The sequence below is a fragment of the Myotis brandtii genome, unplaced genomic scaffold, assembly GCF_000412655.1.
Source record: "Myotis brandtii unplaced genomic scaffold, ASM41265v1 scaffold38, whole genome shotgun sequence".
Classification (NCBI taxonomy): Eukaryota; Metazoa; Chordata; class Mammalia; order Chiroptera; family Vespertilionidae; genus Myotis; species Myotis brandtii.
In genome coordinates this window covers 4,798,578-4,813,695 of record NW_005364596.1, presented here as the reverse complement: position 1 = coordinate 4,813,695, position 15,118 = coordinate 4,798,578, and the positions used below count along the sequence as shown (strand labels likewise).

The following is a 15,118-nucleotide window of genomic DNA, read 5'->3' as shown; positions in this document are numbered from 1 at the left end:
TCCCGACGTGGGGGAGCCCGGAGCACTCGGCCCTGCCAGTCTGTGCTTGGGACCCGGCTCTGCGAGTCTCTGACACACACAGGGCGTAGGCGACCCCGCTGGGTGGCCTCCACGGGAGACAGCCACTCCGGGGCCCTCAGGGTTCCCTGTGCGGTTCGCAGTGCCACTGCTCACCTCTCTCTCCCTCTGCCTCATTTCATCGAGTCCCTTTTCCAGCACGGAGGTCCCCTCACTGAAATGACTGAAGGGCAGGTGCCAGGGAGGGGATTTTTTGCCCTCGGTTCTCTGGAAGGGGGGCAATTGGACAGGGGTCTTGGGAAAGTGGTAGGTCCTTGAGGCTGACTTGCCTGGAGACAGGGCTCTCCTGGTATTAGACAAGATTTGTTGTTTTCACTTTCCTGCTCCCAGGGGTAGGAAGTTCGGTTGCAAGTTGGTGAGGAAAGATAGGCAAGGTGAGGTTTGTATTACAGGACCCAGTGGCACAGAGCCACACGGGACAGGAGCGAGTGGGCACGGAGCCCCTGTCGGGAATTTTAGTAGCTTTGTCTCCCTGTGGGTCTGATCTCTCGCTGCCCTGGGGAAGGTGCCACGCTCACTAGGAACCAGTGCTGACTGAAGCCTGGAGATTTAACTTCCAAGCCGAGGGTGTTTGGGGTGAATTAGTGTAACACATGATACTCTCCAAAGTTAATTTTCTAGAAAAACTTTCTGGAGAATGAAATTCCCAGAGACCCAGTAGCTTAAAAAGTAACAATATTTAAAAAAAAAAAAAGTAACAATACTCATGTTAAGCTGACATCCTGGGAAGAAGGCGGCTCCATAAGATGAGCTGCTGTGTAGTGTGGCTCCAGCCGAGCCCTGCCAACCAAGCAGGCTGCCAACTTCCTGGCGGCCCCGGGGCAGCCCCAGCCAAAGCCATCACCAGTTCTTTCCTTCAGTGACCCTGAAGGGTGCAATGAACAATTTCCCCCACTTTGGGGCTTGACTGCCTTTAAGTTACAAGAGGGTAAACAAGTAGGGAAAAAAGGGAGAGGCCAAGGTTTTAAAAGTCATGAACTTCAAAGGAGGAGGAACAAGTACAACCACAGGAAAAGTGGTCAGAAATGTGATACCCTTTTTGTGAGAGCCCGGGAGAGCCCAGCCTGCCAAACCACGGCATCCCAGGAGGCATTGCTGGGACTGAAGCTTCCAGAAACCTTTGAATGACTCATTTATCTTCCTGGGGCTGAAGTTGATGGGGTAATTGTCAGGGGAGGCTGTGGATCTGACTGATGCCAGAGCCAGCAGCTTTCACTGTCAGCCAGGAAGCCCTCCGTAATTACCCAGCGCAGTGTGCGAGCGAGAGCTGTGTGTGTGTGTGTGTGTGTGTGTGTGTGTGTGTGTGTGTGTGTGTGTGTGTACGCTGTGGGTGGGGCGTAAGAGGAAGGATGGTCCTCTGTGCTTTTAAATCCAGGTCAATGTTTTTCTCTGCGTAGTGTTTATACCACAGAGTCATCAGAGAGACATGAAGGCATCAAAGTTTTCTATGAGCTCAACCCTGCTCTAAGGATGAATTTCCATCCCCCCCATAACTCGAGCTTCCCCAGGCCTCACCAGCCTAACAGAATTAGATTAAGGCTAATAGTCTAAATAGCACAGCCTTTCCACCCAGCTGCAAGGCCTGGAGACTCCAGCTCCATTCAGTTCTCACTCACTTTTGATTATTCCTCAGGAGGTCTCCATGCCCCCAGGCAACAGCCTTTATGCACTTCTGTTTAGGGTTCCCTGGCTGGGGACCAAGAAGCCCCTGAGGGTGGCTGTGCCTCTCCTCAACTCTGAACAGTGCCAGTGGCCTCCTCCACAGTGCCGATGTGGTGCCAGGAGCCTTGCCTTCTGCCTTCCTCCAGCAGCCCGGTAAGCAGGCTGCTGGGAGGTGCTGTACTTCTGGAGCTCTCCCTGGACGGAGGTCTCTGGTCACTCCCCCCCCACCCCCTTCCCCACCTCCATTCTGTCACTTTTGCCTCCTGGGTGGCCATGATCAAGCTGTCAGGTCATGCATACCTCTGTGAGGACATCTCCTTCATCTTCTGCCTGGAGCCCCCTCTTTGCATGCAGTGCAGATAAAAACTCAGGAGGCCGACACCCTAGCCCAGTGCTTCTCACACCTTAGCATTTATGACAGTCACCTGAAGGCTTTGTTAAACCACAGACGGTTTCCTAAGCCTGATTTAGTCGTCTGGAGTGGGACTCGAGGTTTTACAGTCTAACAAGTTCCAGGTGATGCCGATGCTGCCGGTCTGGGGACCACTTTTGAGGGCCCCTGCTCTAATTCAACACTAAGCTGTCCCAGGACCCCGTCCCAACAATTATCTTGTAGGTGGCTCCTGCCCACCAACGGGACTGGCGCGCCCAGGCGTGTGCGGATCCTAGCAGTATTTAGGAACTCCAATTTAGGTTCAGGCCAGCACTTCCATTGCCACCACAGAAAATGAGACAACGCCCATCCTCCCAGGTTTTGCTTTTAAAGCAGGCATCACGTGCCTGCATTCGGGCAATTTAGGATTTGACTTAGGAACTTCATATTTGCACATTCCTTCTGTATGAATTGTAAACTGACACCACTCTGGGAGGTTTCCCTTAAATGCTAAAGAATGACCCTTGTGTGGCCTTCTCCCTCTGATGATAGAAATCATTATATTTGGGGGTAGCAATTTTTTTTTTTGTCCTTAGTTAACTGGTGAAGTTACTGATGGATGGGAGTGAGGAACTACAGGTATGCCGTGGAGATAGTGAGGGTTTGGTTCCAGGCCACCATAATAGAGTATTGCAATAAAGTGAGTTTAATCTTATTGCTGGTGAAGGGTCTTGCCTTTAATTTGTAAAAACGCAATATCTATGAAGTGCAATAAACAAGGCGCACCTATAATCTCATCATGTATTAAATGGGCTGTGGGCCGGGCCTGGGAGCCTAAACCATGTGGAACATTTCTATTGAAAACGTGTTGTGAGGAGACACAAGCTCACCTTCCAAAGGAACTCAATTTGCTGCGAATGAGAGTTTCAGTAACCTACTCAAGGTCCTTTGTCAGAGGTGAACATGCTTTTGCTCTCATATGTTTATCATTTGTCATGCTAGGGAGGAAGTCCAAATTATATCTGGCATTTGCTAGGCTGTTGAATTATTGCTATTATAATTGGGTTTCCCATGGAATTACAGAGATCAACACTATGGCGTCTGCTGGATCAAAGCCGAAGTGAGGACGGAGAAGCCAGGCTCCTGGAGACAGCTCATCCATACTTCGAGCTTTAATCTTTTCCTTTGTCCCAACTTTGGAGTTTGGCTTGAGGTCACACTGGGCAACAAATGGAGCAGAGCAGAGCCCTGGGAGAGGAAGTGTGAAAGCTGAATCTTCCAGTATTTAGGAACTCCAGGATCTCCAAGTGAATCTCATTCAACTCGTCCACTCTACAGATGAGAAACTGAGGCTCAGGGAGTCGGTGTAACCACACAGCCTGAGTGTGGCCACCTGGGGTCGGCTGCCTGCTGAGCAGGTGCTAAGTGAAATAAGGTCATGAAATAACAGGTTAATCATGAAATGGATACCTTTGCAGGAAGACCTTTTAAGCTTTAGTATGAGATATGTATTCTGAATCTCTAAGAGGAGTTATGGTCGACAGCCTCTTTTTCCCTCAGAGCACTTTGTAGAAGTAATGCTGCATGGAATTCCCTTTGGGGAATGCTGTCCTATGTGCCTAGTTCTTACGGTCTCCTGACTGGACCAGTGCCCTGGAGAACAAATTTGCTTAGATCCTCATGTAAGGTGCACTGGGGTAAGGTTGTCAGATAAATACAGGATGTCCAGTTAAATTCAATTTTCAGGAAAACAAATAAATTATGTTAGTATAATATGTCGCATGCATTATTTGGGGTAAAAACAATTATTTGTAGTTTATCTGAAATTCAACTTTAACTAGACATCCTATATTTTTATTTATTTAAACATTTAAAAATATATTTTTTTATTGATTTTTACAGAGAGGAAGGGAGAGGAATAGAGAGTTAAAAACACCGATGCCTCCTGCGCACCCCTTACTGGGGATCAAGCCCACAACCAAGGTAAAAGCCCTTGGCCAGAATCGAACCCGGGACTCTTCAGTCCACAGGCTAATGCTCTGTCCACTGAGCCAAACTGGCCAGGGCCATCAATCTGGCACCCATCTGGGAGAGCCTTCACTACCTCTGCTCTGGGTATTAGCTCAGGAGGAGAGGCAGGCCAGAGCGTCAGCCGTAGGCAGGCAGGCAGGCAGGCAGGCAGGCAGGTCAGTCCTGCTTCAGGAAGGCAGCAAGCACAGCTGCAGGCAGCAGCCTTCGGGGGCTCTGTGTTGAGGAGGGAGCCCAGGTGTTCCTAAATCACTTAGACCAGAGGTTTTCAAACAGGAGTGGCTATTAACTACCCCATTTTGGAAATTTGTGGGAGAGTTTTGGTTGTGACCGTTGAAATCCTGCTGGCACTTGGTAGACAGAAATGTCTGATGTCCTTAATGTATGGGCAGTCCACAATTCACTCTACATGCCTTTTCAGTGTTCCATCTGATATGCATATAAGTAAGTATATTCTCACCTTTTTTGTTGTTGTTGTTAATCCTCACCCGAAGATATTTTTCCATTGATTTTTGGAGAGAGTGAAGGGAGCAAAGGAGGGGAAGAGAGAGAGAGAAACATCAATGTGAGAGAGACACATCAATTGGTTGCCTCCCCGACATGCCCTGACCGTGGCTGAGGATCAAACCTGCAATCCAGGTAAAAGCCCTTGACCAGGAATCGAACCCAGGTTCCTTCAATGTGAGGGCCAACACTCTAACCACTAAGCAACACCAGCCATGGCTATTCTCACCTTTATTAAATCCAAGCTTATTTATTTTTAGAGGCCTGGCGCACAAAATTCGTGCATTCAGGGCAGGGGAGGTGGTTCCTCAGCCTGACCTGTGCCCTCTCGCAGTCCGTGAGCCATCTGGGGAGTAGGACATCCTTAGCGCTGCTGCAGAGGCGGGAAAGGCTCCTGCCACTGCCACTGCACTCACCAGCTGTGAGCCCGGCTTCTGGCTGAGCAGCGATCCCGCTGTGGAAGCGCACTGACCACCAGGGGGTAGCTCCTGCATTAAGCATCTGCCCTCTGGTGGTCAGTGCACATCCTAGTGACTGGTCGTTCCACCATTTGGTCGATTTGCTTATTAGCCCTTTATTATATAGGATATGTCGGTGCAAGCAACTAACAAGCTTCATTTCTTCTAGAGTGGTCCTGCTTCAGCATTCATGTGTTGAAATATGGTATTTTATTATGAGCCACTTTACTTTTATTTATCCTTTTTACTCTAGTTAAGTATAGTCAACAGGACTTAGTAAATATTTTTTTAAATGACTGTGTGTGTGGGTGAAGGGATAGAAAGGAAGACAGATATCTTAGTTGGCTCCTGGTTTTAGGCCTCATCAAGAAACAATGCTGACCAAGAGACAGAATGGTAGGGAAGGAGATTGGGTTCCAGTCCTCTTCTGGCCATGCCTTGGTATCAAGAGTATGTGCACAACTTGAGCTGTGAGCCCCAGATCCCAATCCAGGAATCCAGAATGCTGGGATTCCCTCTGCACACAGTGCCTCCATCTTTGTTTTTACACAGGCCTGGGAGGTACCAGAAGCAACTAGATTGCCCCTCCTGCGTTCCTCACTACTTTTACCTCCTCTGATTCCCACTTCCTCTTAGCTCCTAGTTGCTGGGCATTCTTTTCCTTCTACATGCAATGCCTTCCTCTTCTACTCATCAGAGTACATGCCTGCTCCTCATTAGATTTCAGCAAAAGGGTCTCCCTACCACCCCCAGCAAATCCGGCAAGTGTTCTCTATAATTGCTGCACTTTGACTCACCTCCTTCTGACCATGTTCTAAGTCCTCCAGGGCATCGCTGGCTGCTTTTCCATTTTTCTTGTATTTCCTACCCTGTCCTTGGCCCGGAGACACCATGAACAAAGGAAGCTACCTCTAGCAGCCAGAATCCATCTTGCCTGCCCAATTTCACCATTGCTTGCATTTCAGTGGCAGGAGAGTTTAGAGAAAGCACACACCAGCATGGGTGTGAGGCAACTTATATTATTCACTAGAGGCCCGTTGCATGAAGAGATTCATGCAATAGGCCTTCCCTTCCCCTGGCTGCCAGCACCGGTTTTCCTCTGGCACCTGGGACCCAGGCCTTCGCTCTAGCCCAGAGCCTTCTGTCTTCACTGCTCCAGCCTGGAGCCTTCTGTCTTCGCTGCTCCGGCCTGGAGCCTTCCATCTTTGCTCCGCCACTTGGTGCCTATGTATGCAAATTAACTGCCATCTTTGTTGGGTTAATTTGCATACTCTCCTGATTGGCTGGTGAGCGTAGCGGAGGGACGGTCAACTTACATGTTTGTCTATTATTAGGTAAGATTACAGTAGCTACACCATGTGTCAGGTCTTTTCTGTGTGCCAGGCACTTGGATAAGTTACATTATCACATTTATCTTCACTACAACTCTGTGAAGCCCACATAATTATTAAACATGCATGGCAGATATGGAGACTGAGACTCAGCATGGTTACAATGAACATCGTAGATCACACAGCCAGGAAGGAGAAAGCCAAGTGCCCAGCTCCTGACTCTACTGCTTTCCCTCACGCTGCTCTGCACGCTGCAGCGGGGCGATCTATCGGTGCAAAATGTGCAGCTGCTCCTCCTCCAAGCATGACAAGGCATTTCAACACACAGAAGACTATTCCTGGGGAAGCAAAGTTCCTATATGGCCAGTCAGTACTTTTCCTTGAGGAAAGTAGATAAGGCAACAACAACAAAAAAAGATAAACATAACCTGCTAACTTTAAACTCCAGCTTTATTTGGTATGAATACTTGTAATATGAGACATGTTTAAGGTCATTTTAAAGTTAAAAGTCCCAAGGGGGAGGTGGGGGGAGACTGGTCATGTGATCTTGGGTAATTTACTCGCCCTCCCTCTGCCTCAGTGGCTTATCTGTTACATGGCATAACTTGTAATAGCTTTGTTTTTAATATTAAGTATGTTAATTCATTCAAGAAGGTTTAAATCAATGCCTGGCACAGAGAGCATTTAATAAATACCATTGGTGTTTCTTTGGCTCTATGAACTTTTTTTTTTTTAAATATATTTTATTTTTTTTTTACAGAGAGGAAGGGAGAGAGATAGAGAGTTAGAAACATCGATGAGAGAGAAACATCGATCAGCTGCCTCCTGCACATCTCCTACTGGGGATGTGCCCGCAACCCAGGTACATGCCCTTGACCGGAATCGAACCTGGGACCCTTCAGTCCGCAGGCTGATGCTCTATCCACTGAGCCAAACCGGTTTCGGCGACTACTTTTATTTTTTTATTTATTTTTGCTTTATTGTATTTTTATTATGTGTTGGTTTGGGGTATACAGCTTAGTGGTTAGACTGTCATATATTTTACATAGTGTTCCCCTCTATAATTTCAGTATCCCATTTGGCCACTAGACATAGTTACCACAATATTATTGACTATATTTCCTATGCTTTACTTACTTCCCCAAAGATCAGCAAGAATTGCAACAACTTCCGTAGCAGCCAGCTCATGGCTGTGTAACACTCCCTGCCCTCCTTGTGGCCCCGGTTTTAGAGTGAGCCTCTGAAAGGAAGGTCCTGTTTCCTTCCACTCTGGCCCTTCAAAGTGCCCCCTGCCAGCCTCAGCACTTGTTCTGTCTTGGCTAGTTAATTCCCACCGAATGGGTGGAAAAAGACCTCAAGCAAGGAGACATTCTGAGGTTTACAGTGCTTTCAAGGGTGAACTAACAATAAGGTGGAAAGCTCTCCTCTGGTCGGTTAACAATAAAAAGTATAAAAACAGCTATCTTTATTTTTATGTGTGCTCTGTGCTAAGTCCTATATGTCTTATAACCATTTTCATCTTCACACCTCAGACCCCACCTGTAAAGCAGGCATGGATCAATCCCGTTTAACAGATGAGGAAGCTGAGGCTGAAGGAGGCAGAACAATCTGTCCAACATCACATATCCCGCAAGTGGCAACGTGTTTAAGTCCAGGCGAAAGCCCCCACCTTGAGAAGTGGTCACGTTAGGGAGAGCCCTGGCTCACGGGGAAGTTCAGAACATCTGCAGCCTGTGCTGCACAGTTATGTCACTGTTCCCTTTTAAAGTTCCTTTGTTTGTGCTAACCCTTATACCAGGACCATGCACTGTCTCTTTAAAATTATCATCCACTGCATATCCCAGGGTGCAGCCACATACCTGGGACTTAATCACTGTTGATTGACGCTTTTTATGTTGTGAACAGTGATTCTCTTCATTCGTTCAATAAACCCTCATTGAAGCCCACTTCTGTGCTGACAGTGTGCTAGTTTCTCTGAGGACTAGTGAAGTGAAAATGCTACTCATCCTGCCTTCAAAGAAGTCTAGAGAGGGGAAAGAGTCATAGATTTAGGGACGAGGAATCCCTCTCACATTTTGCCTGTTCTCCTTCCTTGTTCCACCTCACAAACGGAGGACATGCTAATCTGATTGGTCTGGTTCTGGAACATTGTTTTTGGGCCACACTTACTATTGGGCAGGTGTTGGTTAATTTTATGTGTCAACTTGATTGGGCCACAGAGGGCCCAGATAATTGGTCCAACACTATCCTGGGTGTGTCTGTGAGGGTGTTTCTGGATGAATTAACGTTTGAATTGGTAGTCTGACTGAAGCAGATTGCCCTCCCCAGTGTGGGTAGGCCGGATCCAATCTGCTGAAGGCCTGATTAGAACAAAAAGGTTGACCATCCACCAAGTCAGAGAGAATTCTTCCTTCTTGATGCCTTTCAAAAATGGGACATTGGCCTTTTCCTGCCTTTGAACTTGAACAGAGATATCAGCTCTTTTTGGGTCTCGAACTTGCTGGCCTTCTGACAAGAATTACCCCATCAGTTCTACAGTTCTACTGGGACTCCAGCTTGCCACCTCACCCCGCAGATCTTGGGACTTGCCAGCCTCTGTAATTGTGTGAGCCAGTTCCTTATAATACTATATACATAGCAGTATATATACATATATTCTGTTTCTCTGGAGAACCCTGGCTAATACAGCAAGATTCCTGTGTTTTAAGAGGTTAGCTCTTCTCTTCCATTACAAGTAGTACAGTTGGTAAGCTGAAATCAGGCCCTTTTAGTTACCTGGACATTTTTTGTTGTGGTGGTTGCTCTTATCTCTTTATATGCTAAGCCAACTGATCTTTTGTTTTTTCTCCCATACCATATTATAAACTAAAAAATGGATTCCAAGATTTAGACTCTGCCACAAGCCGGAGTCTAAGCTATGGGTTTTGATTCAGGTTTACAACAGCTCTGAGCTGAGGGATAGTGATCACTGGCCCAGCCATAAATTGGTACTTGTTTTGCACTTGCTCTTTTCCCTGGTGTGTAAATTTCATTTGGGCGCTTGGTAGAGAGGAGCTGTGATTGGCAGGGATTTTTAGGTCTCTGCTTTAATAATACTACCCCCGCCACCCTAAAAACAAAACAAAACACAAAAAAAACCCCAAAAAACCTACCAAAACTTGACATAACCCACTATAACCCACTAGCTACATCACAGAGGCAGAACAAAGTGTTATCATTGAAGCAAAGCCATCGACCATGGGGCCCCAGAAAAGCATACTTTTGACTTGATGGTGAAATAGGAATTTTTAGGGGTGAAAAAGGCAGGTTTAGGGGATTTTTGCAATTAAGGGGGTCCATGGAAGAAACACAGAGCTACAAAGGTTGCATTTCCATAAGACAAGGAAGCAGGAAGCCAGCAGAAGTTACAGTTCCATAAGACAAGGAAGTTGGGAGAGGCAGCAGTTACATCTCCATAAAATAAGGGAACTGGGAGTAGCCAAAGGTCTATACAGACAGTCCTTGGGTTACATCAGACTCAACGTATGTCGTTTTGTGGTTACCTCGCCATCTCCCATTTATTTATTAAAAAAAAGAAGTTTCGTCATTTCGATGTATGTACATATGTGCTTTATGTTTTCTATTATTTATTTACCACAAGTAAAGGTCAGGAATTGTTATCTTTCTTTTAATTTTTTTTACTGTTTCACTTCATTACTGCTGTGTATGTGCTCCATGTGAGTGACGTAGGTGCTTATGTAGGTGGAAAATCACATTACATTGCTCCGTAGGAATCTCCACGTAACCCGAGGACCTACTGTTTTTACAAAATAAAGAAGAAGAGCCTCATATGTCCCATGTGAGGTTTGACCTTTGAGCTCAGGAGTTGCTATAGTGACCAAATCAAAAGGGAATTAGTGGCCAATCAGAGGGGCTATCAAGGCACAAAGATCTGCAGCCTTTATAAACCTGGGGAAAAGGAACTCGGTGGGACTCGTTCCCCCTCCCCAGGCGGGAGTCTGTGCTTGTTCTCCAATAAATTTCCACCTTTTCTATGCCATCTTCCGTCTGTGGTTTCATTCTTTGACGCCAACAAACAAAGAATCCGGGAAGCCATCCTGCCCAGGGGAACACCGCCTGTTCCAGACCAAAAAACCCCATATCAATGGCATTGTGGAATGTATGTGTTTTTAGGTCTCTTTTCCAGCACTGGTCCAAGAAATGGCCTTGGAATATAAAGAACATTGAGGGCTAAGCAATGCTTGTGATAGGGCAGGGTTAGACTGTGACATCGCCCTTTGAAAAGAGACGGATACACAACTTGGGTATCAGCAACTCTGGCTGTATCTGCAGTAGGAAAACAATGCTTCTTATTACCTATGCAGAAATAGACACCCACCCACACTCCTTTACTAATGCCCTTTATTAGTCATAATCCTTAAAGCCGACTAAGTTCAAATAACTTCCCAGGCACCTATTAGAGAATGTGATAAACTACCTATAAAGTTTTGTATACCATAACAAGTTTAGACATAGCCTTTCCAAAAAAAAAAAAAAAAAAAAATCAGGGTCACAATCAGAAACACCCTACATTTATACTCTAAACACCAGGACTCCATCACTCTACTTATTCTTATGAATATATTTGCATGTGATGTGATTCTATCCATTTAAAATGGGCATCACTCTCTCCTTATGGTGGGTTTTGAGTATGTAATCACTTTACTTCTACGCTCTGCAAGGAAACATGGCAGTGGATCTCACACAGATGCTCCTGAGCAGAATCACCTTGAGCCGGTGGGAGATAAGCAAGAGCTGCTTTTCATCTCCCAGCCACTGATTTTCTGAAAGGCAAACCACACCGCCGCTTTGAGGTCCAGGAGAGAGCTGCAAGGGAGCAGGGAGATAAAACTGAAGGAAAGAGTGGATTTGAAATAAAGTTCATCTCTGTCCTCTAGGTGTAGATGGCTATTGGCAAAGCTCAAACTGCCAGATTCTATCAGAAGAGAATTTAGATGATTGTAAAAGAGGGTGTTCTTTTTTTCTGTTCTTATTTTTAAAAATTAATCTTTATTGTTGAAAGTCACATGTGTCCCTTTTCTTCCCCCATTGCACTCTCCCTCCCCCCCCAAGCCTTCACCACCCACTGTCTGTGTCCTTGGGTTATGCATATACGCATATGAGTTCATTGGTTGATCTCTTCCCCCCTCCACCCTCCCCTGCCTTCCCTCTGATATTTGACTGCGTTAGGGGGAGGGTGGTAAGTAAAACAACGAGAAATCTAAAAAGATCTTGAATAAAATGTTCACGTTAGCAGAAATGGTTGCTTTTAATTACAGCGTGTAGTGTACAATGTTAACACTGCTCATGAAGTCTTCCCTTCTGTGTATGTAGCACAATAGAATCACATATATGGATTGTAAAAGTAATTATTTTGTGTCAATTTCTTCTTAAAAAACAACATGATAGATAAAAATTTTGGCTTGATCGTTTTTCAGAATAGTTATGACTTCTATAAACATTGTAAACATATTACATTTGAGTATTACCTTTCCTTTTTTAAAAATGCTTTCCCTTGAGCTTCAATATAAACCTGAAAGAAAGGCTGGATAAACGCTCTTATCTCCACTTTACACATGAGGAAGTAGAACCTTCGAGAGCCCACTTGAATTGCACAGGGACACTCGGAGAGTAACAGTGGAGAGGCCAGAAGAATCTAGGTTCTCTGATTCCTGGCCTCTTCTTCCTGAAGACTCCCTCTCATTCACGGTTTATTCAGAGAGAGAAAAGCTCTCTTCTCTGTCCTCTTTCTTTTCTTTTTTAAAAAATATATTTTTATTGATTTCAGAGTGAAAGGGAGGGGGACAGAAAGACAGAAACATCAATGATGAGAGAGAATCATTGATCAGCTGCCTCCTGCATGCCCCAAACTGGAGATCCAGCCCACAACCCAGGCATGTGGCCTTGACCAGAATCGAACCTGGGACTGTTCAATCCGCAGGCCGATGGGTTCTCTCTCCTCTTTCTGAAACATGTATTGTTTTTCTCAAGGTGGTCTTTTGACAATATACTCTTTTTTTTGCGATTATTTTTATTGCAAGTGACAATAAATGGGACCGAAACCCTCCCGCCAGGTACAGAAGAAAGTCAAGGCTGGAATTCCACTCTTTTTGTCTATATTTCTCTTGTCGTCTGAGAATGGTGGGGTGAGGCCGGGCTGATGAAAGAAGAGAAGCACAGAATAGTGGGAAGGGTGGGGTCAGGAGACCTGGATTTTGGTCCTAGGTCTGCCCTACTCACTGCTGGCTTGGTGCAGTCCTCTATCCTCTGAATCAACAGTGGCCCCCTGGAAAGGAGGAGGCGGGCCCACATGACTCTGGAGCCCTGTCCCCTAAGACACACTGGCTTCAGAGGATGGCACATGTCCAGCTCTCGTCCTCCTGGAGTAGTTCGTAGGTAGGGTATTCAGAGTCCTGTTCATCATCATCTGTTGTGCAGGTCCAGCTATCTCCTCTCTCTCTTGGGAGCCCTGTGTCCCAGGAGTCCACTGGAGACCCATCCCAATTCTTCAAGCATGGGTACTTCAACCAGTCTGCAGCCTCTTGTGCCAGCTGCCACCAGCCGCCTCCACCTGCAACGTTTCCTGTAGGATCAGCTGGGTCCAGAATCACAGGCTTGGGTTTCTCAAGCTGTGTCATCAGATATTGACAAATGACAGGATTTTCAAAGTCGTAATACTTAGTCCAGTAGACGCAAAGCTGCCGGTAGTGCATGACTAGTTCCAAGACCGTCCGAAACCCCTCAGCGGTGCTGAAGTAGGTCTCCTTGCACCCACGCTCCCAGGCGTGGACAGTCAGCAGCTCCAGGGCGTACTGCGGCGGCAGCGGCTTCCCCAGGCTCTGCTTGCACAGCTGGTACCAGTGCTTGACCAGGCGGATGAGGCTCTTGAGCTTGGTCGGCCGCTGCCGCAGGAAGGCTCGCTGCAGCTCCGTGAAGCAGGGGGAGAACTCGCCCTCCTTCCCCAGGCGTGTGCACTCGTTGATGAGCCGGACGTAGATTTGGGGATTAGGTCTGTAGCCCGCGTGGATGTGCGGCACAGGACCCCACTGACCCAGGATGTCAAAGGCAGGCAGTACATCAAACTCCACCTCTTCATCCAGCCAGGGGGACCGGAACACGAAGCTGAGCGCGCGGGGTTTCTCCCATCGAGGCTTGCGGATCTCAAACTCCACTCCTGTCTCTCTCTGAAAGGCTTCCAGCTGTCGTATGATTTCCCAGATGAACTCCCCTCGACGATCCAACTGCTCCTGAAAACTTCTGAGCTCGCCGAGGAAGACCACGAGGTCAGCGTCAGAGCGGCCTCTGAGGGTCGTGCCTTTGCCTGAGGAGCCGCCTTTCACCACTTTGGACACCCGGACTCGGTGGGGGGCACCTTGGAAACACCTCTCCTTGAGGAAACTGCAGATGGCATTGACGGCTTTTTTGACCGTCCTGCGGAAAGGCGTGTCTGGCAGGAGGTGGTCTTCGATGAACTTGTCCAGATTTCTGGCCGGGGTTAGGCTGAGCTCCATCATAGCGCTCCGGCAGGGACAGGAGAATTGCAGCTCCATTGTGACGCTCCGGCAGGAACAGGAGAGCTGCTGGCCACAGAGCTGGCTGAAGGAAGTGTGAGCCTCTCTTATCTTCTGCTGCCCGAGTCTGCACTGGGTTAGGTTTCGTTTCCTGGGAAGGGAGGAGCTGTGTCTTTGGTTTTGCTTCTTGGCAGGTCAAACAATCCTGGGATCCCGGAACAGCGTCTGCTCTTCCAACCTGCTCCTCACCTTGCTGCCTTTATTATCAGCCCTTTCTTCAGACTGTACTCTGAAACTGTTGCTCTTTAACCCCCATTATTGCCAAGAGCAATCATAATTCAAATATGATTTTTGGTTTCCTTCTTCCTGGTTTTTGTTGCTGCTGACACAATTGTCTCCTATAATCTTTATAGTCTCCTATGATTTTTTAAAAAAGGTTTAGTTACAGATGACAGTCAATATTATTTTATACTAGAGGCCCAGTGCACCACATTTGTGCACTGGGGGAGGGGGAGGGGGTCTCTCAGCCTGGGCTGTGCCTTCACAGTCAGAGACCCCTTTGGGGATGTCTGCTTGCCCTGAGCCTGGCTTCTGGCTGAGCCCCGCTTCCCCTATGGGAGTGCACTGACCACCAGGGGGCAGCTCCTGTGTTCAGCATCTGCCCCCTGGTGGTCAGTGCGCATCATAGCAACTGGTCATTCCACGGGTTGGTCGATTTGCATATTAGCCTTTTATTATATAGGATTAGTTTCAGGTATACAGCACAGTTAGGCAACTATACAATTTATGAAGTGAGCCCCTGGATATTTCAAGGATCCACCAGGCATCCTACATAGTTACTACAATATTATTGCTACTGAATTCAAGGGATTTGCCACTTGAGTTTTCTATTAAAAAATGAGACCTGGTGGTTGCAAGGTAGTTTTATTTACTTGCAGCAAATAAAGGAGACGGGATTCCTATCCACAGCTCTGCCTCCTTGAAGGGAGGCTTAGCTATTGCTCATGTACAGGTCGATTTCTTCTCTGCAGTTGGCCACATTCCTCCAGTTGAGCTCCTGTCAGCTCATCCTGCTACTGCTGCATCTGCAAAATACTGTGCTGTATTTTAACATTTAGCAAGAAATAATATTTG

General features: G+C 46.9%; 1 protein-coding gene across 1 annotated transcript; it reads right to left on the bottom strand.

Annotated features, from left to right (window-relative positions):
* Positions 1 to 12,465: 12,465 nt before the first annotated feature.
* Positions 12,466 to 14,130, bottom strand: LOC102258838 (2'-5'-oligoadenylate synthase 1). The gene has a single exon (XM_005872427.2). The coding sequence runs from the start codon at positions 14,021 to 14,023 to the stop codon at positions 12,821 to 12,823; it is 1,203 nt and encodes a 400-aa protein (XP_005872489.1). The 5' UTR covers positions 14,024 to 14,130; the 3' UTR covers positions 12,466 to 12,820.
* Between the last annotated feature and the right edge of the window lie 988 nt (positions 14,131 to 15,118).

Excerpts from the sequence above, each read along its gene's own strand:
- LOC102258838 (XM_005872427.2), bottom strand. The coding sequence starts at position 14,023 with ATGGAGCTGCAATTCTCCTGTCCCTGCCGGAGCGCTATGATGGAGCTC.